Below are 24,316 nucleotides of genomic sequence, written 5' to 3' on the forward strand. Positions count from 1 at the left end.
GTCTCTTTATACTTGTCTATTCAACTGCAAAACATGAAATCAGACAATGTATGGTCTTCTGGGTCTTATTTATTTCACTTTGGATGTTTTCTGATTTGCCTATGTTATAATATTGTCATAATTTCTTTTTAGACTAAATAATAGTCTGTTATATACGTATACCATATTTTGTTTATTGAGTCATCAACTGTTCTATTGATTCATCAATTTGACTGTTATAGACCCTTGGCTATTATGAATCATGCTGTTATAATTTTGATGTGCATAGTTTTGTATGAATATACAGTTTCAGTTCTTTTGGAAGTGTAATCTTGAGTCACATAATAACTCTGTTTAACATATTAAAAGCTGCCAGGGGGTTAGGGAGATAGCCTAATGGTTATGCAAAAAAGATTTTCAAGCTTGAGGCACCAGGTTCAATCTCCAGCACTACCACAGTGCTCTGGTAAAAACAAACAGATACAAAAACAAACAAACAAACAGACAACTGTCAGGTTTTCCAAAATGACTTTAGTGGATGACACTACCAGCACTGTATGAATATTTCAATTTTTCTCTATATTTGCCAGTACTTTTTGTTATCTGTCTTCTTATTTAAGACAATCTATTGAGTGGCCTTTTCATTTGCATTTGGTAGAATCTTAACAAATGCTCATATAATGAATAACCTTTGAATCCCTGCTATGCATCAACAGTATACCCCATAAACATTCCACTGACTTGTTCCACACGTAACTAAAGATGTATAACGTGTGAACCTTGGTGCATAGAGTATTAGTTTGGCAGGGTTATAAAGGCAGACTTTGAAACAGAAAGGTCTAGGTTCGAGTCCTAGTTTTATCATTTATTGACTATATGAACTAGGCCTTTCTGAACAGTAATAAAGCATGGTAACAATACCTGTCTTGATTATAGTGTGACTGTAAAGATTAAATAAGCTCTTGAGTGTTAAATAGTACATGAAATGATCACTTAGTACATGTCAATTATTATTGAGTGAACTAATGTCATAAAAGGATACAAACAGGAGTCAGGCAGTAGCGCAGTGGGTTAAGCGCAAGTGGCGCAAAGCACAAGGACCAGGGAAGGATCCCGATTTGAGCCCCCAGTTCCCCACCTGCAGGGGATTTGCTTCACAAGTGGAAGCAAATCTCCCTCTCTCTGTCGTCCTCTCCTCTCTCCATTTCTCTCTGTCAACAATGATGACATCAATCACAACTACAATAATAACTACAACAATAAAACAACAAAGGCAACAAAAAGAATAAATGAATATTTAAAAAAAGGATACAAATACCCAAAAACAACAAACTCTCAAGTTATAACAGCTATTTGAATGTCTTTCCATAACAATGAAGCTATCCTCTTATCCTTACTATTTGGCTGTTATTTAGCTGAACTACATAACATTTATAGAGTAGTTTGAATTGATATATATATATATATAGTATATACTCTAGTTTAAGATCCATTCAATCCAAGAAACCAGTGCGTTAGCATATCAGAAATGAGATTTCTAATAAGAAATATATATATTTTAAAATATTTATTTATTTTCCCTTTTGTTGCCCTTGTTGCTTTATTGTTGTTATTGATGTCGATGTTGTTGGATAGGACAGAGAGAAATGGAGAGAGGAGGGGAAGACAGAGAGGGGAAAAGAAAGATAGACACCTGCAGACCTGTTTCACTGCTTGTGAAGCCATCCCCCTGCAGGTGGGGAGCCAGGGGCTCAAACCGGGATCCTTACGCCAGTCCTTGCGCTTTGCGCCACGTGCACTTAACCTGCTGCGCTACCACCCGACTCCCGAAATATATTTTTGTAAACTAGATTACTACTCAGTTCTGGTTTATGGTAGTTAGGGGTGATAAACCTGGAACTTGAAAGCCTAAGGCATGAAAGTCTTTTGCATAAACATTATGCTATCTCCCTCAAATGACAAAATAAATTTAGAATTTATGAATACCACGGCTCCTCTAGTCAACCTTCTTTATGCTGTTGCTATTTCTTTCAACAGACAGTATGTGGGAAACAAGGTAACTATTATACGTACAAGATGATTTTTTGTTTGTACTTCTAAGTCTACAACCCACCATATAATGTTGACATTTGATTAAAAATGCAAAGCTTTCTTTTGAATTTTGAGAGTGTATTTTAAAATTTCAAGTTGTGTTAAAGAGTATTTCTTTCCAACTACACACTTGCAGTAGACCAGCAGTCATCCAATATATTTTTAATGCAAATTTGAGGGTTTGAAGTATAATTTACTTTGAAGGATGCTCTAGAGGAGCTTGAGCACAGAAGACAAGGGATTCTGAGGTTACGACAGAGAAAAGGCTGCTATGTGAGCCAGGTCAAATGCTGAGGCACAGTAAGGAAGTTTAAGCAAGCAGGAAGAAGCTAATGAAGAGAAAGGAAGGAAGGAAGGAAGGAAGGAAGGAAGGAAGGAAGGAAGGAAGGAAGGAAGGAAGGAAGGGAGGGAAGGAGGGAGGGAGAGAGAGAGAGGAAGGAAAAGGAAGGATGGGTGAAAGGGCCACTGATAAATCATGAACTAGTAGTCCACAACATGAAAATAATTGGTAAGGGAAAACAGTATATACTGTGGTTGAATTAAGGACAGTCTGAAGACCTGTTCCAAAATAGAAAGAGAGATACTGACTAAGGTAACAAAATGGAAAGAGTACTGGGGCCTCCTGACTCTTCCTGCCCTCAGTTCACATTCACTGTGAACACGGGTTCAGTCTTGACTCTGGGCAACTCCTCTTTCGGCTTCTCAGCCTCCCCTTTTCTAAAATTGGGCTGCATGTGTTAACTCATAATCTCTCCTTCACTGTTGTGGAAGTTCTCTCTCTCTCTTAACCCCAGTTCTAAGTTCCAGCTGCAACTGTAGAGAGCTGAACTAAAGGTAAAATGAACACTCCTGAAGATAGTGATACTTTAGAAATATTCACCACCTGTTAAAGCCATCCTGTTACAACAGTTCAAGCAAGTGAGTTTGAACCATGACTCTACATGGAGGCACTGAGGAATGTTCTAGTACTGTGGTGATTCTTTCTCTACCTGAAATAAAAAGAAGAAAAGTCAGCTTGGGAGCAGTGGGACTACACATGCAATGGGCTCAGGTCGATAAATGGTGCTAGGAAAGTTGTGTTGAAACATGGCAAAAAAATGGAAAAAGGATCACCAGACATGTCAGCAGGCACAAAAGTAAGCTCCTAATGGATCAAAGATTTGGATGTTAGACCTGAAACTATAAAATACATAAAAATAAAAGATTGATAGAAAACTCCATGAAGCTTACTTCAAAAAGGTTTTGAGAGACTCTAAGAGTCCAATAGCAAGGTAAATAAAAGCAAAAATAGATCAGTGGGAATACATCAAACTGCAAAGTTTCTACAAAGCAATTGGAACCATCTCCAAAACAAGATGCTACTGAACGGGGAAGATTTTCGTGTGTCATACATCTGACAAAAGCTAATAAGTGAAATACATAAAGAGCTGACAAAACTCAGCAACAAAAACCCAAACAACTCCATTTAAAAAAATGAAGAAAGGATATGAACAGACTGTCAACCAATAAAGATGCTGAGATGACAAGCAAACATATGAAAAAGTGCTCAATGTCACTAATTATCCAAGACATGCAGAATAATAGAGAAGCTATGATGGGATTGGAAAACCACTATTTGACTAGGAAGACAAAAGCAAAAATAAACAAGTAAGACTGCATCAAATTAAATCAGTTACTGTACAGCAAAATATGTGGTCTGGGAAGTGGCGCAGTGGATAAAGTACTGGACTCTCAAACATGAGGTCCTGAGTTCAATCCCCAGTACCACATATACCAGAGTGATGTCAGGTTCTTTCTCTCTCTTCCTATCTTTCTTATTAATAAATAAAATCTTTAAAAAAAATAAAGGAAACATTCTTAAAATTAAAAAAGGGGGGGTCTGGTCAGAGGCATGAAGTGGAGAGAGGGGGAGAGAAAGATACCTGCAGACCTGCTTCACCGCCTGTGGAGTGACTCCACAGCAGGTGGGGAGCTGGGGGGCTCGAACTGGGATCTTTATGCCGGGATCTTTATGCCGGGATCTTTATGCCGGGATCTTTATGCCGGGATCTTTATGCCGGTCGTTGAGCTTTGCACCACATGCGCTTAATGCCCGACTCCTGATTGTTTTTCTAACTGAATTGTGTAAATTCTTTATTTACTTATGGCATTGTAATGTAAATGTCTGTGTCTTGTTTCTGTTAAAATTTGTGGCAAATATACTGTTGAATGTAAAACATTAATTTCCCAATAAATAAATAAATAAAATAAAATAAAATCTGTGGCAAATCTAATGCATCTTTCCTTACTCTCCAATATATCTATCAATAGTTCTATTTAGCTTGTTTTTCTAAAGTTAGACAGTGAGCTCTACTCTATAATTACTGGAAGTTACAAACCACTGTTGCAAATCCCTACTATAAATGTTATCTTTTGGTTCTCAGAGGTTTTTCAATTCTTATAAAGAGGGCCCCAGCAATATCATAAATAATTGAAAATTGCTATTTAAAGTAACGCATGATAAAGTTACACTTTTGGAAAATCAGAAAGTGGAAAGGACTAAGTCATATAATCTTACATGAGTGAACAAAATATCGTTCCTGAGCTCTTCAAAACTTTCATTTGGAGTCCAGGCTTCAGCAAACTGCAGAAAATCCCATTTTTCCTTATCACCTTCTTCAGCTTGAATTTGCTCCTTCCTACCATTCAGAGTGCTCCCTGTAACTTGAGCCTGTAAGATGGAAAAGCCGATGGGTTTTACAAGAGTTTTACCTTTGGGTGACATTTACGAAGCAAGTAACTTGGTTTTGCATTTAAATCATAGCAATCTGCTAGAGAAAATCATACTGTTTCAACATAGGAGAGTTTCAGTATTGGCGATCTTCCCAAAGCTGACCTGACACTCCACAAGGAGTTGGCCTGCACGCAAGTGCTGTGACTGGAGTCCCAGGAGGGCGGAGACTGTGGGTGGGAGAAGCCCCTTTGGCCTACTCTATAGAAGAGTTTCAGTATTAATAATTATTTAAAATTATAATCAAACAGCTCACTGGGCAGGGTGTGTATGTGTACCTGGCTGTGCACTGGGCCCTGGTTTGTAGCCCCACCCACATGTGGTACTTCTCTTTCTGTTTCTTTCTCCCTCTATCTGAGTGGAAAAATGACCCAGAGCAGTGAATCACACATACAAGAGGCTCCACCAAAATAATAAATTAAAATAAATAAGTAAATAAACAAAAAAGATAACTATGTCAATACTTCCCACTTTTAATGAGGTAAAAGTTTATGTTACGTTAATCGCAATTCTCAATTTTCCCCAATCTTTCTAAACTGAAATTTAAATTATATCTGATTAGCCATGTTAAACGTTTGTCAATATACTCAGTACTTGACAAATATTCTCTAATTCTTTTTTTTTATCCTATAAACACTGCTCACATTTGAGAGAAGAGATAACAGAGAAAGCAATGTTCTTTAACTTTTTACAAGGCTTGAGTGTAGATTCTCTGTCAAAAAAAAAAATAGTGGGAATTCAAGAATCCTTCTAAGAAAGACTTTTAATTTTTACTTGCAAAAAGAACCTGGGGCTTGAAAACATGGTTCCGTCCTCTCTCACCTAGCCTCTGAAATGGTAGAAGAGAGTCTTACAGAATAATAGAAATACATATAAACTCATACCTCGTTCTCATGATAGTGGCTCACAAGTAGAGTACTATCAACTGAGCCCTTTCCTAGAGTTGATGACTATTAACATCAATATCTCAGTGCATTTAGATTTCCTCAGCCTGAAATTCAATCTGGCTATAACCATAATGAGTAAGTTGGTAACTTGGTTGAAATTCAAATCTTACCTTACGATTCAACATTCCCCACATAAGGGTGTCTAGAGTTCCATTTGCAATAAGGTAGTGAATATTTACAGAACTACACTGTCCAATTCGGTGAGCACGGTCTTCTGCTTGTTTTATATGTCCAGGGTCCCAATACAGCTCAGCAAATACAACATGAGTCGCTGCAGTAAATGTCAAACCCTAAGCAAAATAAAGCAAAGAAGTCAAGATGCAAATAGCATAGGCTGTAACATGCTATTTCTCAACATACCAAATGGAGACAAAACTGAAGAACTTAGAAACATGTCCACTTTTAAAAGCCAAATTAAGGCAAATGAAGACACTTATTTCAAGATGACCAGGTGAACTACAAGCAATATATTTAGAAGGTATTTCAATATTTCAAGTTATTTGATAGGTGGCATGGGTGGTGGAACCATGGCTATAACACAGGACTTAAAAGCAAAAGTCAGTTTGATGGAACAAAATCACTCTATGCTTTGTTGAAGAGTGAATTCATATTAGCACAGGAAACTTTAATAAAATCCATTATATCAATAAATGAGAATATAATTTTAACACATGGTATCCATAGCAACTAGGCAGAGAGCTATTCATTTAATCCATACTGATGCTTCAGTTTTTAAAAAGCATGCCTCCAATCATATTATTCCTATGAAAATTCTCATTACATATCAAAGTGCCTAAATTTACTGCCTTATATCTCAACATATATAGCACCATTGAATTTCTGTGCATAAGATTTTACAACAATTTGAAGTAGTAGAACATCAAAATTATTAACCAGGCTTTGTTTTGTAATCAATAAGTAAAATAATGCAAATCTTTTCAAATGAAAAATGTGTCCCAAAATGTAAAATTAGAGGACTTGTACGCTTGATATCCCAGGTCTAATCTCTAGCACCATCAATAGTCAGCGCTGAATGGTACTTTGAGAAAGGAAGGAGATAAAGGAAGGAGAGAAGGGGAGAGGGAGAGAAACTGAAAAGAAAAAAAAGAAAAAGAAAAAAAGGAGGGAAAGGAGAGGAGGGAGGGAGGGACAACATGATTCTAAAGTTTGGTTGATTAGGGTCAGGGAAATAGTATAATGGTTATGCAAAAGACTTCAATGTCTGAGGCCCTAAGGTTCCAGGTTCAATCCCCAGCATCACTTTAAGCCCAAACTGAGAAGCGCTCTGGTAAAAAGGAAAAAAAAAAAAGTTTGAAAGGTTGAATACACTGTGAACTCTATAAATACTTTTATTTCCTTTTCTTTGTTTGATAGGACAGAAAAAAATTGAGAGGGGAGGGGGGATAGACAGAGACACCTGCAATACTTTACTACTCATGAAACCTCCCCCCCAACCCCCAGCAAGTGGGGAGTGGGGTCTAGAACCTGGGTCCTTATGCATAGTAACGTGTGCTCAACCAGGTATGCCACCGCCTGGATATATTTCTTTTATATTACACATAAGGCACAAAGAGGAAGAGAGAGACAAAGTGGTGCCAGAGATTGAGCTAGGAACCTCAGGCACAAAAGTTTAGTGCTGTGCCAGCTGAGCTATCTCCCCACCTGGAAACTGTGAAATCTATATTGAAAAAATATTGGGACTGGGAGGTTGTTCATCCATATTGTGCAGGTGTGAGACTCTGAACTGATTCACAGACTCTGCATTAAAAAGAAGGAGGAAGAGGAGGAGGAGGAAGAGGGGGGGGAGAAGACTAGATAGCATCATGGTTATGCAGAGAGACTCTCATGCCTGAGGCACCAAAATCCCAGGTTCAATCCCCTGGGACCAACATAAGCCAGAACTGAGCACTGCTCTGACATAAATAAATAAATAAATATAAAATTAAGTAGTAGGAGATTCAAGGGAGGAAAAAATATCATGGAAAAATATTATAATCAGGCAGGGGGTAGATAGCGTAATGGTTATGCAAACAGACTGTCATGCCTGAGGCTCTGAAGTCTCAAGTTCAATCCCCCACACTACCATAAGCCAGAGCTGATCACTGCTCTGGGAATAAACATATATATATTCAAATTCACTAATTTAAAAAAATAATAATTTATTATTTTTTTTAGGTAGAAGTGTGGGATGAGGTGCAGAGAGAGTAAAAAAGGCCACAGCACCAAAACAGCAAACTATCCAAAGAGTTATTTTGCTGGCCCAAATTAGACTTTTATTTTTAAGATTTTATTATTTTATTTATTTACTAATGAGGGAGAAAGTGAGAGCACCACAGCATCACTCTGGCACGTGCGTTGCCAGGGACTGAATTCAGGACCTCATGCTTGAGAGTCTAATGCTTTATCAACTGTGCCAACTTCTGGGACGACCCAAATTAGCTAACTTTTATGCGAAATTCTTTTCTTGAAAATTTAGGAAGATTAAAATGGCTTTTTTTTTTATGAGCTGGGTGTATTTACTGGTAAGAAAGAGATGAGGAGAGCAAGAACCAGAACATCACTCTGGATCATCTGATGCCAGAGACTGAACTTGGGACCTCATATTTGAGAATTCACTGTTTTACCCACTGTTTCACCTCCTGGGATCCTGTTAATGTCCATTTTAGTATCTCAATGACATTTAAACCAACCTAAGATTTCTTTTTCAAATTTTATTTATTTGATAGAGACAGAAATCAAGAGTGAAGGGGGAAGGTGAGAGGGAGAGATAGACACCTGCAGCCCTGCTTCACTGCTTGAGAATCTTCCTCCTTGTAGGTGGCAAGTGGGGGCTTGAACCTAGGTCTTTGCCACTGTAACATGTATGCTAAACCAAGTGCACCACAAGTGGGCCTTCCTTCTGTACGGCCTTCCTTCCTTCCTTCCTTCCCTCCCTCTCTCCCTTCTTTCCTCCCTTTATCAGAGCACTGTTCAACTTTGACTTGTGATTGAGTCAGGGACATCAGAGTCTTAAGCACAGACATCTGTTGCATAACTACCATGCTACTCTGTCCCAGTTTGAAAATTTCTTTTTAAAAAAAATTTTTTTTTATTATTTATTGTATAGAGACAGAGAGAAACTGAGAAGGAAGAGGGAGATAAAGAGGGAAAGAGAGAGACACTTTCAGCACTCCTTCACCACTTGTGAAGTATTCTCCTTTGCAGGTAGGGACTGGGTGCTTGAACCTGGATCCTTGCCTATTGTAACACATGCACTCTATCAGGTATGCCACTGTCCAGCCTCCATCTGAAAATTTCTTACCTGACCAGCAGCCTGAATGCTCAGGATAGCTACACGTGTGTCTGGATCCTTTTGAAACTGATTAACCAGATGTATCCTTTCTGAAGATGGGACACTTCCATCTATCCTGATATAACGAGTCTAGCATCAACAAAATAAATGGCAAAATTAGGACAAACCAATACCCATCACATGTAATATATTTTACAGACTATTTTGTTCATATAACAAGAAGTAGCCTAAGATGGTGAATATAGAGAAGAATATTTTATAAACATTTTCTATGTTTAATTTAATTTGGATATAGAAATGAAGAAATTGAGAAGGGTAGGGGAGATAAGAAGGGAGGAAAGAGAAAGGTAGACCTGCAGTACTGCTTCACCACTCATGAAGCTTCCCCATTGCAGGTGGGGATTGGGGCCTGAAAACAGGTCCTTGTGCACTGCAATGTGTGTACTCAACCAGGTGCACTACTGCCCTGCCCAGAAGAATATTAGACACTTCTTAAAAATTACTTATGTACCCCTTTTACCCTATGGTCTTGTCAGTGTTTCCATTTTATAAATAAAATTTTTAAAAACTATTATTTATTTGATAGGACAGAGAGAAATTGAGAGAGGAAGGGAACAGAGAGGAAGAGAGACAGAAAGACACCTGCAGACCTGCTTCACCCCTAGTGAAGGGTCAACCCTGAAGGTGGGACGTGGGGGTTCAAACCTGGGTCCTTGAGCATGGTAACATGTGCACTCAACCAGGTGTGCCACTGCCTGGCTGGCCCCTTAACCACACACCCCCAACCAGTAATGGCTTTTATTGCATTTTTTAAGAGATCACAAGTAGGTCTGATGAGTCATTCTATTATTTTGCTTCTCGATTAACTACACTTTTTAATAATATTTTTCTTTCTTTTTTTTGGGAGGGGGAGGTAGGAGACTGGGTGCCTACAAAACAAATCCACTGCTCCTGGTGGCCATCTTTTTTCCCATTGTCGTTGCTGTTGCTGTTGGAAGGACAGAGAGAAACAGAGAGGAGGGGAAGACAGAGAGGGGAGAGAAAGATAGACATCTGCAGACCTGCTTCACAGCTTGCGAAGCAATACCCTGCAGGCGAGGTCAAAGTGGGATCCTTTAGCCAGCTCTCATGCTTCCCAATATGTACGCTTAACCCAGTGCGCTACCACTCGGCCGCAATATCTCCTTTTTTTTTTTAATTAAAAAAAAAAAAGTTTTAAATTTATTTATTTCCCTTTTGTTGCCCTTGTTTTTTTATTGTTGTTGTAGTTATCATTGTTGTAGTTATTGTTGTTGTCGTTGTTAGATAGGACAGAGAGAAATGGAGAGAGGAGGGGAAGACAGGGGAGAGAAAGACACCTGCAGACCTGCTTCACCACTTGTGAAGGGACGCCCCTGCAGGTGGGGAGCCGGGGCTGGAACAGGGATCCTCACGCTGGTCCTTGCACACTGCGCCACGTGCGCTTAACCCGCTGCGCTACCGCCCGACTCCCAATAGTTTCTTATAATGAGTTTACATTTTAATCTTTTCAAGAGTAGGATCTGTGCATAATATATATGATATCTTCATGTCATCAAATGCCAAAATGTGTCTCATATATTACAGGAGTTCCATAAATCACTAATGAGCCAAGCTAATCTGAAAAAGTACATGTTAATAGATATGTAAACTTTTTTTTTTTGGTAATTTTTATTTATTTATCTTCCTTTTTGTTGCCCTTGTTGTCTTTTTTTTTTTTTTATTGTTGTTGTAGTTGATGTCGTCGTTGTTGGATAGGACAGAGAGAAATGGAGAGAGGAGGGGAAGACAGAGAGGAGGAGAAAAACAAAGACACCTGCAGATCTGCTTCACTGCCTGTGAAGCGACTCCCCTGCAGGTGGGGAGCCAGGGGCTCAAACCGGGATCCTCATGCCGGTCCTTGCGCTTAGCGCCACCTGCGCTTAACCCGCTGCGCTACCGCCCAGCTCCCGATATGTAAACTTTTAAACAGTGAATGGAACTAGCTTTATGTTATAAGGTCACTGATTTCAAAGTAAAAAATAAAAATCAGCCATGTAAAAAAGCAAAAAAAAAATTATATCAATGTTGTGAGGGAATCATAAGAGCAGTGTATTTACAATGGAAATATCAACATACTGTTGGAGAAAATCTTTTTTAATGTACTATTTGAATTTCCATTTTTTATATTACAAATTCAAAATACTATGTGACATGGTAATCTTCTCTGAGGTGAAGAACCAACACACCAGACACACACACACACATCTTTTACAAACACGAATATATTAAGTGCTAAGCCAAACAGTTCTGTCTTTGATAATTATTTGAGTTGAAAAAAAAAAGAGGAGTGATCAGTATCTGTTAGATGAGTCAACAATTAAAACTCATGTCTACTTTGTAAAAAAACAAAAATAAGTCCTGAATTTTAAATAGTAACATTTATACATCTACTCTTATGAAAAACATCAATGTTAAGATGTAGATTACTCAGTTTTATTAATATAAAGACATATTGAAGTTAGTTATTAAAAACTGATTTTAGTGTCTTACTAGAGTTATTCCCTTTGAATTTGTAGGGAGCATATTCTAGAGAATATTATCTAAGCCTATGTCACCAATATTCAACAATAATATAACTCTCAAATAATTACAAAGTACCTAATAATGTATGTTATCCCCCCAAAAGGGCAAAAAGTATAATTATAAGACTACAGATGATGGTTAGTATATTAATATCTATATTCTTTTCTTAAATTTTATTTATAAAATGGAAATATTGACAAGACTATAGGAAAAGAGGGGTACATTTCCACACAATGCCCACCCCCAGAACTCCATATCCAATCCCCTCTCCTGATAGCTTCCCTATTCTTTACCCCTCTGAGAGTATGGATCCAGGATCATTGTGGGATGCAGAAGGTGGAAGGTCTGGATTCTGTAATTGCTTCCTGGCTGAACATGGGTGTTGACAGGTCGATCCATACTCCCAGCTTGTCTCTCTCTTTCCCTAAAAGTATTTAATGAGAAAATAGTAACATACCTTGTTTTCTATGGCTGCCTCAGTGCAAGCTTGGAGCATACATAAATGATGAGCAAAAACTAGAAATTTAAGTGATTCATTCTGAAGCATCATCTTTATGTAATCCTTTACAGCACCTGCCTAAATATTGAAAGTTGAACATTATTAATATCATAAATATGTTCATTTAACAAATCAAATCAGCTTTTTGTCTGCTGCTTCTCCTGGTCAGCTGAGGCTGAGGTGCCTGCCTTGGCTACTTCTCGGAATTGAACATATGTGACTCAGCTAGCTGCCAAGTTTCAGATGCTACCATTACACCAAACTGACTTCAGTGGGCAGACTACCTCACCAGTGTGTCCTGGAACCTCACCTCCCCAGAGCCCTATCTCACTAGGGAGAGGTAGAAACAGGGTAGGAGTGTGGTCCGGGAGGTGGAGCAGTAGATAAAATGTTGGTCTCTCAAGCATGAGGTCCTGAGTTCAATCCCCGGCAGCACATGTACCAGAGTGATGTCTGGTTCTTTCTCTCTCTCCTATCTCTCTCATTAATAAATAAATAAAATATTTTTTAAAAAGAAAGAAACAGGGTAGGAGTGTGCATTAACCTGCTAATGCACATGTACAGCAAAGAAGCAGTTACAGAAGCCAGACCTTCCGCCTTCTGCACCCATAAAGAATTTTGTCCCATACTCCCAAAGGGATAAAGAATAGGGAAGCAAGAAGCTTTTGGAATTTACAGAATTAAAGTGCAATTAAAAATTTTAATATATTGGATAGCTTATTATCAGTACAAGACATTCAGAGAGAAAATGATTTCTGACTGAATTTATTCCCAAATTAAAAATCAAATATAACAGAAGAATAAGGACATTTTCAAATCTTCAAACTTAAGAACTGATGACAGCTAAAATTTAAAGCAAATAGTAATACAAGCCAAGAAATAATAGGTACGTGTTGCTGAGGGGTTTGAAATAAATACGAAAATAAGTCAGCTCACTGGACAGAAAAAGTGGTTGTCTCTGGGAGACAAATTTAGGGAATTATTAATTTTGAAATGATTGTTTCTACTCATAAAACTAAAGTTATTATAAACTATATTTAAAACTATTTGTATCAAAAATACTGATTTAATATTCATGTATATGACTAAAATTACAAGGCTGAATCTGCAAGCTACATTTTGTATGTTTAAATTTCCCAAACAATAGAAATTAATCATATGATGAGACTGGAGGCTGTTAAGAACTTTAGCCTTGGATTTCAGTCCTCAGAAAGTGGAAATGAAGGCCTCTTAAAATAGGGAGCTAAAAATTCAGTGTATGTTCCCATGGTAACTGAACCACTTTAATAAACTGCATGTTTGTCTAAAGAGCTATATTTATTGTGATAAGCCTTTCAGAAACTATATGCCAAGTTGGAGTATTTTAAAGGTACTTTGCAGATTTACAAAGTACAAAATGATTGTACAGCAGTCTCATATAAAACCCCTGCCTTTTCACAAGCAAGCTCTTTCTACCAGACTCTCCTTCACAAAAATCACCTCTCTCCATTATAACCAGAAACAGCTAATGCCAAAGCTCAAGGCCCCTGCTTCCCACTTCTTCCAGTCACCTCTTCAGAAAGGCTGATGGTTACAATGAATATTATGAAGTTCAGTTCTCTAAGAGACTAAGCAGACTCTTGGGATGAGCCTAGTAATTTAACCATCATTGTGATAGTGGCTCCTAGGTGAAAATGTGTTTTAACAACTGAAATATCTATGTAGCTAATGAGCTTTAGGTTCTCTTGAGCTTAGGCATAAGCTTGATTTTAAAAAGATTTTATTACCACCAGGGCTAGTGCTGGAGCTCAGTGCCTGCACAACAAATCCAGCATTCTCAGCCCCCCCCCCCTTTTAGAGGTATTTCTTTTTCTTTTTTTTTTAATATTTATTTATTTTCCCTTTTGTTGCCCTTATTCTTTTATTGTTGTTGTTATTGATGTTGTCATTGTTGGATAGGACAGAGAGAAATGGAGAGAGGAGGGGAAGACAGAGAGGGGGAGAGAAAGACAACTGCAGACCTGCTTCACCGCCTGTGAAGCAAATCCCCTGCAGATGGGTAGCTGGGGCTCGAACCGGGATCCATATGCAGATCCTTGCACTTTGCACCACATGTGCTTAACCTGCTGCGCTAACCCCCAACTCACTTCAGCCCCCCTTCTTTCCCTGGTAGAGAGAGAAATTGAGAGGGAAGGGGGATAGACAGAGCAATGAAGAGATACCTGCTGCTCTGCTTCACTGCTTGTGAAGCTTCCACCCTGCAGGTGGGGATAATTCTTTGAACCCTGGTCCTTGAGCATGGTAACTTATGTTACCATGTCATACTTACCATTATAGTTATACATATTTATATATTTATTTTTGGTTTTTTTCACCCTTAGAGAATAGTATGTTCATCCAAAATCTAAAGAATCTGTTCATTCTCATCATTGTATTTTTCAGTAAATATTACAAAGCAATAAAAATGATTTGGAAGAAGTAAATTTACATGAGTTTCTTCATTACTTTTTGTGGTAACTTTAATTATTTTATGTTCATTCCATTTGCTTAGTGATAAGCATTATTATTTACTGTAAGTCATTAGCATATTAAAATTTCTACCGTTAAGAAATGTCTGGAGGGAGTCGGGCTGTAGCGCAGCAGGTTAAGCGCAGGTGGCGCAAAGCACAAGGACCAGCATAAGGATCCCGGTTCGAACCCCGGCTCCCCACCTGCAGGGGAGTCGCTTCACAGGCGGTGAAGCAGATCTGCAGGTGTCTATCTTTCTCTCCTCCTCTCTGTCTTCCCCTCCTCTCTCCATTTCTCTCTGTCCTATCCAACAACGACAACAACAATAATAACTGCAACAATAAAACAACAAGGGCAACAAAAGGGAATAAATAAATAAAATAAATATAAAAAAAATTTTTTAAAAAATGTCTGGAAAAGAGAACTGAGTAATTCAATAGTAAAAGCAAGGAAATAATCATAAGCAACTTACAATGTACACAGTCTCTGTGCTCTTAAAAAGTACAAGTATCTTCCTCAAAAGGAAGACTAGCATAAATGTTTCTACTACACATGTGGGACATATTTTAATACCAAAAGTATAAAATATAGCACTGTGCATATTAAAAGCATCATATTAATATGGCCTCATTTGCTGACATAATCTAACTTGAAGTTTTGGCAGTTTTCTCTATATGACTATAGAAGACACTGTAATATATGAGAAGAACAGAAGAAATTAGAGAAAGAAACCTATTTCAGAGATGTATTAAGCTAGGATAGAGAACCATTTGTCTAGAAGGTTCTAAGCATAATTCTGTTTAGAAAAAGGGAAGAGAAAGGGCTGAGTATGGCGCACCTGGCTGAGTGCACATGCTGCAGTGCACAAGGACCCTGGAGGGAAGTTTCGTGAGCAGTGAAGCAGTGTTCCAGGTGTCTCTCTGTGTCTCTCACTCTAAATCTCCCCTATCCTTTTCGATTTCTGTCTCTATCCAATTAATTAATTAATTAACTACAAAAAAGGGAAAATAATAGATGACCCTAGAGGTCCTATTTAGCCCTTTGCTTGCTAAATATAATTATCAGAATTAGAATAGCCATATAGATGGGTATTAGAATCAACTGCTTTCTCAGAAGAACTGACAAGAACAAGTTTTACACTTTACACATTGATGTATTTTCTATGAAGTTATACATCCTTTTAAAAATTATATACCACAAATAGTGAAAGAGTTTATACTTTAGGCAATAATTAAGTATACAGCTCTAAAACAGCATATCCTACAAGAAACTGTAGTTGTAACCATATTAGAACACAAATAAATTTACTTGGAAACTCATTATAACATTGTAAGACTTGCTTCTGACTCCTATCATGATTTAAAATTTATGTAAACTGTTATTGTGTAGTTTTAATTATCTTTAATTCCTTAACAGAAACATTCTAGTAATTCAATAAGGAGAAAGAACTTCTGTTATTGAACCATTTACACCTTTCCAGGTTTGGTAATGATTCCACTTAGTGAGGTGAGGGGTGTCTATGCACAAAATGCATATTTCATTTTTCCAGGTCAATAAATGGCACAAAGATTAATTTAGTTGGTCATGCAAGAAATCTAGATGCCACCTTTTCCCTCCTCTCTATACAGTCACTAATGTCTACTGATGTACCATATTAGTAGTCTTGAGTTATGATTCCTTTCTTTCCCATTAAGATGTGGTATAACCACAACCTTGATTTTGATTACCCACCATCAACCTGGATTACCAGAGCACCGTTGCAACTGGATTCCATGCCTATTAGCTTGCTCCTTTAGTGTATTTGCTATATACCTACAATTCTTGGTCTAAAGTACAATTCTGATAACATTGCTGCCTACCACTCTACATGACTGCTCAGAAATCTTAGGTTCATTGAGAAACTATCAACAGTAACCTCCATGATTCGGCTGTTGCTCTGTATGATCTCCATCACAGCCTGTCTCAAAAATCTGTCCTGACATTCAATCCTCATAACCTATTTTTTGCTTCTTGGTTTTTGGTCAGTCTTTTTGAGATTGTACAAACTATTCATCTGTCTGAAAAACACTCCATTAGTCTCACGCACTTCTCATTTCACTGACTTCCTCTCTGGTTAGCTAAATTGCACTTGTTCATTCCTCTGGATAACTATCCTAAGCCCACCAATCTGACCTAGATGTATTACCACATGTGCATTTAAAACAAAGCTTTTTTTGTTTGTTTGTTTCTTTTTTTTTTTGCTATGAGGGTTATTGCTGGGGCTCGGTGCTGGCACTACAAATCCACTGCTCGTGGAAGCCGTTTTTTCCTTTTTTTTTTTTTAGTGGATAGGACTAAGAAGGGAGGGGAGACAGGGAGAAAGACACTTGCAGACCTGCTTCACCACTTGTGAAGTGAACATCCCTGCAGATAGGAAGCTGGGCCTCCAAACGGAATCCTTCCGCAAGTCCTATGTGCTCTTAACTCAGTGCGCCATTGCCCAGCCCCCACAACGTTTGTTTTTCATAGAAACAAAGAGAAATAGGGACACCCCCCCACACACACACCACCCACTCAGCACTGCTTGCCCCTTACAACCTGTTCTTTAAGTACTAGTATTTATATCACAATTTTCCCCAGCAGACTATAGGTTCCTTGAGAGACCCTGTATCTTGTTTACCGTGCCTCTCTAGGATCAAGTATGATCCTTGTTAAATGGAAGGTACTCAGTAAATATCTGCTGAAGTAGGAATGAAAATACTTAGCCAGAGCAAGGAGGCTTTGCCACTAGCATGCATACATCATAGTGGCTATTTTATCATCTGTGGTATCTAAAAAGTTCATTTGAAAACTGCTTTAGGAAAATTCTGAAATGTTTTCTCATAGAAAATGAACTACTTTTCTTTAAACTTGCTTCATTTATAATGTAAGTAAACTATTATTTGTTGTTATTATACACTCTTATGACTGGATATTGATAATATTTCTGGAGATATATTAGGAACCCCAATTTGGGAGCAAGAAAATAGCTCTCTTCCATAGTGTGCCTGCTTTGTCATATATACAATCTAGGTTCAAGCTTGGCCCCTAGGAGAAATTTCAGTCTGAGGGTATCTTTTCCTCTCTCTGTCTCTATCTGGAAAAGTCAGCCTCAAGTGGTGAAGTACAAGCAGTGACAAGTTAAAAAAAGAAAGAGAAAAAAAAATCCCAACTTGGTAATACCAAGTTAGCTACATCCCAAGCATAAAAAATAGTTTTAAAAACTTAATTTAATTTTACTGCCATCAGGGTTGTCAGTGCCTGTACTATGGATTCACCACTCCTGGCAGCCATTTTTCTTTCTTTCCACCCTTCTCTTCCCTTCCCTTCCCTTCCCTTCCCTTCCCTTCCCTTCCCTTCCCTTCCCTTCCCTTCCCTTCCCTTCCCTTCCCTTCCCTTCCCCTTCTGTCTTTCTCTCTGTTTTCACTAGAACACTGCTCAGAGTATTGATTAACTTTGACTTATAGTGGTGTGTGGGGGATTGAACCTGGGACTTTGGAGCCTCAGTCATGACAGTTTTTTGTATAACTATTATGCTATGACCCCTGCACTTTCTTTTTTATTAGATAAAATAAAGAGAAATTAAAAGGGGAGGAGATAGAGATAAACAGAGATACCTATAAGCATGTTTCATTGCTTGTGAAGATTTGCCATGGCAGGTAGGGAGTGGGAGCTTGAACCCTTGTCCATGTGCATGGAAATGTGTGAGTCAACCAGGTGTTTTAACCAGGTGAACCACCACTTGGCCACCAAAAATACATAGTTCTAATTTATATAGGTGACTGAGAACAGAGGTTCTAATAAGGAGAAATTAAAATACCTAAAACTTGGGAAGTTAGGGATTGGCATTCTGTCATCATTAATGTTTGGAAACATTCTGATCTGGAGACAACTGACTTTGAATGTCCTTGCTTTTCCTTCAATGATCGTAGGAAATATAATTTTGACTCCCAGTATAGATTTCTTATCATAAATAGGAAAACATCTAAAATATTCTCATCTATTTTCTTACCCCTTAAGCAAGCATTATGCAGTCCGTGTTAAGTATAAAGAAAACCAAGAAGTAAACAAGCAATAACAAAAAGAGCTGTTAACTCTAGGATAAACAATAGTTGTCAAAAAGAAATGTAATTATAGCTCAAATTTGAAATGTTTAAAGAGAGTCATCATCTATAAACAATGAACACTGATCAACTAAAAATTATCATCAAACTGAAATTAAGACATAGTGAATGAAGCAAAGGGATACATTTTCTTTCAATCTGTAATATTTTTATGTCTTTTTTGTAAATCAAACTCTCTTTCAAACAGCATAGTTTTAAAAGTTTTAAACCCCATTTTTTCCTTTAAAGTTTGTGGATTTTTTTGTATCTGTATGTATGTTATAATTTAAGCATTTATATTTAAATTTATGACTTCAAATTAATTTTTATACATGCTATGAAAGAATGGTCAAGGCACATTTTTTTTTTCTTTATGGATATCCAATTGTCCTAGTACCAGTTGTTGATAGCACTAATTTTCCTAATGAATGATTTATTTCATTTCCTTTCCTAAGATCAACTGACAATTTGTATGAGAGTCCACTTCCAGACTCTCTTTTCAGGGTAGTTAATCTAAATGTGTATCCTATACCAATACTGCAAGTTCTTGATTGCTCTAACTTTTAAATTTTCTTTTTTTTTTAATTCTTTATTTTTTTAAATTTTATTTTACCAGACCATTGCTCAGCTCTGGCTTATGATGGTGCAGGGGATTGAACCTGGGACCTCAAAGCCTCAGGCATGAAAGTCTCTTTGCATAACCATTATGATATCTACCCCTGCTCAATTGCTATAAATTAATATTGAGTTCATCTATACTCAGATAAGTTATGAAAACTTTACACTGGCAGGGAATAGAAAGCATAATGGTTATACAAAGAGACTCTCACGCCTGAGGCTCCAAAGTCCCAGGTTCAATCCCCTGCACTACCATAAGCCAGAGCTGACCAGTGCTCTGGAAAAAAAGAAAAAGAAAACTTTACACTAAGTTAGAGATACCTAAATATGATTTTTAAAAACATATACTGGAAGATGCAAAACTATACTAATAAAAAGCAGGTATGTAAGAACCAAGGTCAGAGGGTATGTGTGAGAGAAATACGGCAAAGGTACAAAAGGGAACTTTTAGAAGTAAAGGTAATATTTTGATTATAGTGAAGATTATTTGACTAAATGTATTTGTTAAGCTTCAACTAGCTACACATTTTTGTAATGTGTGCCAGGGCATCAAAGATTTGCAATTCCATCTCTCCCTGTGGACTTCCCCCCCTCCTTTTAATTTCAGATGCAGAGAGACAGAGAGGGAGGGAGAGAAGAGACACTGCAGCACCACTCTTCTACTCAAGGAGCCTCCCCTGATGCAGTGTATGGTGTGATAGCATGGTGTCACCATGAGACCAGTTCTATTTGCCTGGTAAAGTCTAAACTCTACCAGGTGAGCTATCTCCTGGTCTCAAAGTATACATTTTAAAAGGACTAATTTCACACTGTACATAAGCTATACCTAAATAAAACTCATTTTTTAAGTATGTTATTAAAAAATAATCTAAGAATTGGAAAGGTATGACACACATTAGGGTGTATATATTATGCAAGCTAGTAAAAACAACAGTAACAATATATGGCAGTCACACTGTAATTTTAAAACTCTAACACCCTCTCATCTGCACTTTTAGAAAAAACAGAACAAGAGGACATCTACCTCTGTAGGAAACTAAACACATAATACCAATTTTAAATGACTGACTTTAGTCTGTGCTCTTAACCAGGTGCACCATCACCTTCCCCCTAAAATAATTGACTTAAAAAAAAGGTATTTCTAATAGTGAACCACAGAAAAAAAATAATAACAAAGATCAACATATGCATGGCCTTTAAATGAAAAAGTATAACCATATTACAACCCCTCATCAAAATATACCCACTATTAGAAGGGGTTATGATACATAGACATTATTATGACAGTTACTTTTAGTGTTTACTTCAGAGACACAATAAAATGTTATAAATTAAATGGCAAAGGCATATTGCAATATGCAAATAAGACTCTCAAATAAAAACATGATATAATATTTTATTTTAAAGATACATTTATTTTATGAGAGAATATAGAGTACTTTCCTATTGTTTGAGGAGAGTGGGATAGAACCTCGGCCTTCACAAGCAAGGAATGAATACTACCTGCATCACTTCCTCAGTAGCTACATAAAATAATGTGTATGATTATGATGGCCTAGCAATACGTACCTTGGCAATAGCAGTTTGTTTAAACATGCGCGTAATCAACCCCATGACAGTCTCCGTGGCACCTGAACTTGGAGCTCTCATTAACTTTTCCCACTCTTCAAAGCTGGTACTCAGTTCCTATGTAGGAAAAAAAGGTTTGAAATAAAGCACAATGAAAAGAACAATTAATGCCATAATATAACATGTCCTACTTATTTATTTATTTACTTACTTATTTATTTTTAAGAGTAAGGGCCTCACTCATGTGCAGTTTCACTGCTTCTAGACTGACTTTTTCATATGGACAGAGAGGGATCCCAGTGCTGTGGAGCCACCTCATGGTGCTGGGGATTGAATCTGCACATGAAAAGGCACAAGTTCACCCAGGTGTCTCTCAGTGCCTTTACTTATTTATGTATGTAAAAATATCAAAGAAGAAAATTCCCAAAGATGTCAAAATTTTAATTAAAAAAATAAATCAATGTAGGGTAAAACACCGCTGATTTTCTAATATGTTGAACTTTTTTCTAAGTTTTTTTTCTTTTTTTTATTGTTGTAATTATTTTTTTTATTGATGTCGTCGTTGTTGGATAGGACAGAGAGAAGTGGAAAGAGGAGGGGAAGACAGAGAGGGGGAGAGAAAGATAGACACCTGCAGACCTGCTTCACCACGTGTGAGGTGACTGCCCTGCAGGTGGGGAGCCAGGGGTTTGAACCCGGATCTTTACTCTGGCCCTTGCGCTTTGCGCCACCTGCACTTAACCCGCTGCGCTACTGCTCGACTCCCTATGTTGAACTTCTTATCATAGATCATAGATCACAACATGATCACAGAGTTTCAAGATTTCAAGAATAAGGCTGTATCTACATTAGTTTCACAAATAGCTATTCATACTTACAAGTATGCTAGTGGATGGGGTGGGGGCAAGCGGTAGCACAGCGGGTCAAGCGCACGTGGCGTGAAGCTCAAGGACCCGAGTAAGAATGCCAGCTCGAGCCCCAGCTCCCCACCTGCAGGGAGGTCGCCTCACAAGCTGCGAAGGAGATCTGCAGGTGTCTATCTTTCTCTCTCCCTCTCTGTCTTCCCTATCTCTCTTGATTTCTCTCTGTCCTATCCAACAACAACAGCAATAATAACAATAACAACAAGAGCAACAAAATGGAAAAAATAGCCTCCAGGAGTAGTGGATTTATGGTGCAGATACCGAGCCCCAGTGATAACTCTGGAGGCAAAATAAATATATAGATAGATAAAAGTATGCTAGTGCAAGAAATACAACTTCCTTGCTGATTACTTGATTTTGCAACCTACATATATTTGAATTCTTAATATTAATTCCTTGTTTCAATGAAAGGACTTTTTCTCTATATTCAGCAGAAATATTTTTTAATCACTAGGATAATAAATCTTTTTACATTATTTGATGACTAAAGTTAAATTCTTTCTGCTCTATTCTTGAAATGATACAAAAGCCAATTCAAATACTCTATTAATTAAGCCTATTTTAAGAAAGCAGACTTCCCACTCTGTGAATATGAAAAAAGTACAATCTTTCATTATATAATTTAAAATGACCTAAAATAAGACTTTTGACCAAAGAAGGGTCCTCACCTTGGCTGCTCCTGATGGAAGATCAAATGGAATACGTTGTCGGATTTTGGGGGGCAACTGGGTTAAAACTTGAGTCTTTAGTCTTCTAATCATTATGTCACTTAATAGATGATGAAGTTCTTTAAGATTTGATGCTCCTCTATAATCCCACTGAGTTCTTTTACCAAAATATCTGTTAATGTGAGGGAAAAATGAGTAGCAAAATTGAATTCTGAATTAAAAAATTCATCCAGTGTGTTCTTCCTTTTAATGATAAGGAAACAAGACGCCATCTTTAATGTTACTTCTGAATAGAAATTAGTTTGAAAATCTCACAATGGGTTGAGTGATAACTTTGTGGTATAGCAAATGCCTTACTGTGAGTGAGGCCAGGTGCTGACACCAGATAGGAGAACTATGGATGGCATGGAGTTCCATGAATGATGCAATGGCAGTTTCTCTTCTTCTAAGTCTGTCTGTCCCCCTCTCCTTAAACACTAAAAAATAAAAATTGGGCCCAGAAGGCCACTTGATAGTATCACTTGTGTGTGAGGCCCTAGGTTCATTGCCAAGTGCCACATTTTAAAAAAGTCATCTAGAGAAGCAGTAATGGAAAAGATTATTCATTACTCTCAGTCATAATAAATGTTAGTATCTAAACACAGTGTTTACAGTGTGTTTAAGGAAGGATAAAATGAACTAATAACTGAATTCAGCTAGTACCTTGGGTGGACTCACATGTCAGATTGTTTAACAACATAATTATTGAATATAAGCAGACAATGACTAGTACACCAGTCTATATAACAACCAAAACCAACTAAAACATTTTCTGTACTGTCAAAAGGGAGACATCATGATTCATTGAGCTGTTAAGCATAGTAGATTCATTACTTGGTGATTTTTCTTCCCTTCAAGTCACTGAATTGACAGAAGAAGATAGAGTAGTTTTAAAAAACAGGGCACAAATACCCTGTGAGAAAAAAAAAAGGAAACAACCTATGAGAAGCAATTTCAACAAATATTTAAAAGATGCAGTTCAGGCCCGACAACTGATGGCTGAGTTGGCAAATGACAGGATGTTAGAACTTAAAGTTTTGTAAAATGGAGATCCTGAGAAGATTAGATGTTACAAGTACCAAGCACTGTGAGTAAGTGTCATAGGTCTATTGACTTTGGATATCAGGATAGCTGGCCTAATAGCATTCCCTATAGCTGTGTGAACAGAGACACTGTTCCCCCCCCATAAAATTTTACAATTATCTTCCAGGAGACCCTACAACTGAAAATAGCTGCAAATAGTTAACGAATAAAAAAAAGTTCCATTAGGTTATATTATGGTGACTAATCAAAAAGTAAATACTGGGGGCAGGCAGTGACAGACCAGGTTGACAACACGAGTTATCTTACACAAGGACCCAGGTTTGAACCCCCAAGCCCTATCTGTAGAGGGGAAGCTTCACAAGTAGTGAAGGAGGTCTGCAGGTGTTTCTCCCTATTACCTCTTCCAACTCCTCTGTCCTGTCAAATGAAAAAAAAAAAAGTGGGGGAGGGATGGCTGTAAGGAGTGGTGGAATTACTGTGCAAACACTGAGCCCCAGTGATAACCTTGGTGACAATTAAATAATTAAATAAATAAATAAATATAAACTTTAATGGGATCTTGAAGGGCATTGCAGCCCAAATAGGATTCAATATGAGAAACATGAAACTTGTTGACATTGCTCTTTTAGTTTAATATCCTTTGAGAATAAGCACAGAAGGTCAGCAAACTAGTACACTTGGATAGC

The 24,316-nt window shown here is 37.6% G+C and overlaps 1 protein-coding gene across 4 annotated transcripts in view; it reads right to left on the bottom strand.

Moving 5' to 3' along the window:
• Positions 1-24,316, bottom strand: part of ZRANB3 (zinc finger RANBP2-type containing 3) — a 177,090-nt gene that overhangs the window by 62,487 nt on the left and 90,287 nt on the right. For all 4 annotated transcript variants that reach the window (XM_060178035.1, XM_060178034.1, XM_060178033.1 and 1 more), the window contains 6 exons: positions 22,548-22,719; positions 20,957-21,073; positions 12,120-12,239; positions 9,089-9,208; positions 5,898-6,077; positions 4,628-4,780 (listed from right to left, as the gene is read on the bottom strand). In XM_060178035.1, coding sequence (XP_060034018.1) covers positions 4,628-4,780; positions 5,898-6,077; positions 9,089-9,208; positions 12,120-12,239; positions 20,957-21,073; positions 22,548-22,719 — 862 coding nt within the window. The remainder of the gene's footprint in view (positions 1-4,627; positions 4,781-5,897; positions 6,078-9,088; positions 9,209-12,119; positions 12,240-20,956; positions 21,074-22,547; positions 22,720-24,316) is intronic.

The sequence above is a fragment of the Erinaceus europaeus genome, chromosome 18, assembly GCF_950295315.1.
Source record: "Erinaceus europaeus chromosome 18, mEriEur2.1, whole genome shotgun sequence".
Taxonomy (NCBI): Eukaryota; Metazoa; Chordata; class Mammalia; order Eulipotyphla; family Erinaceidae; genus Erinaceus; species Erinaceus europaeus.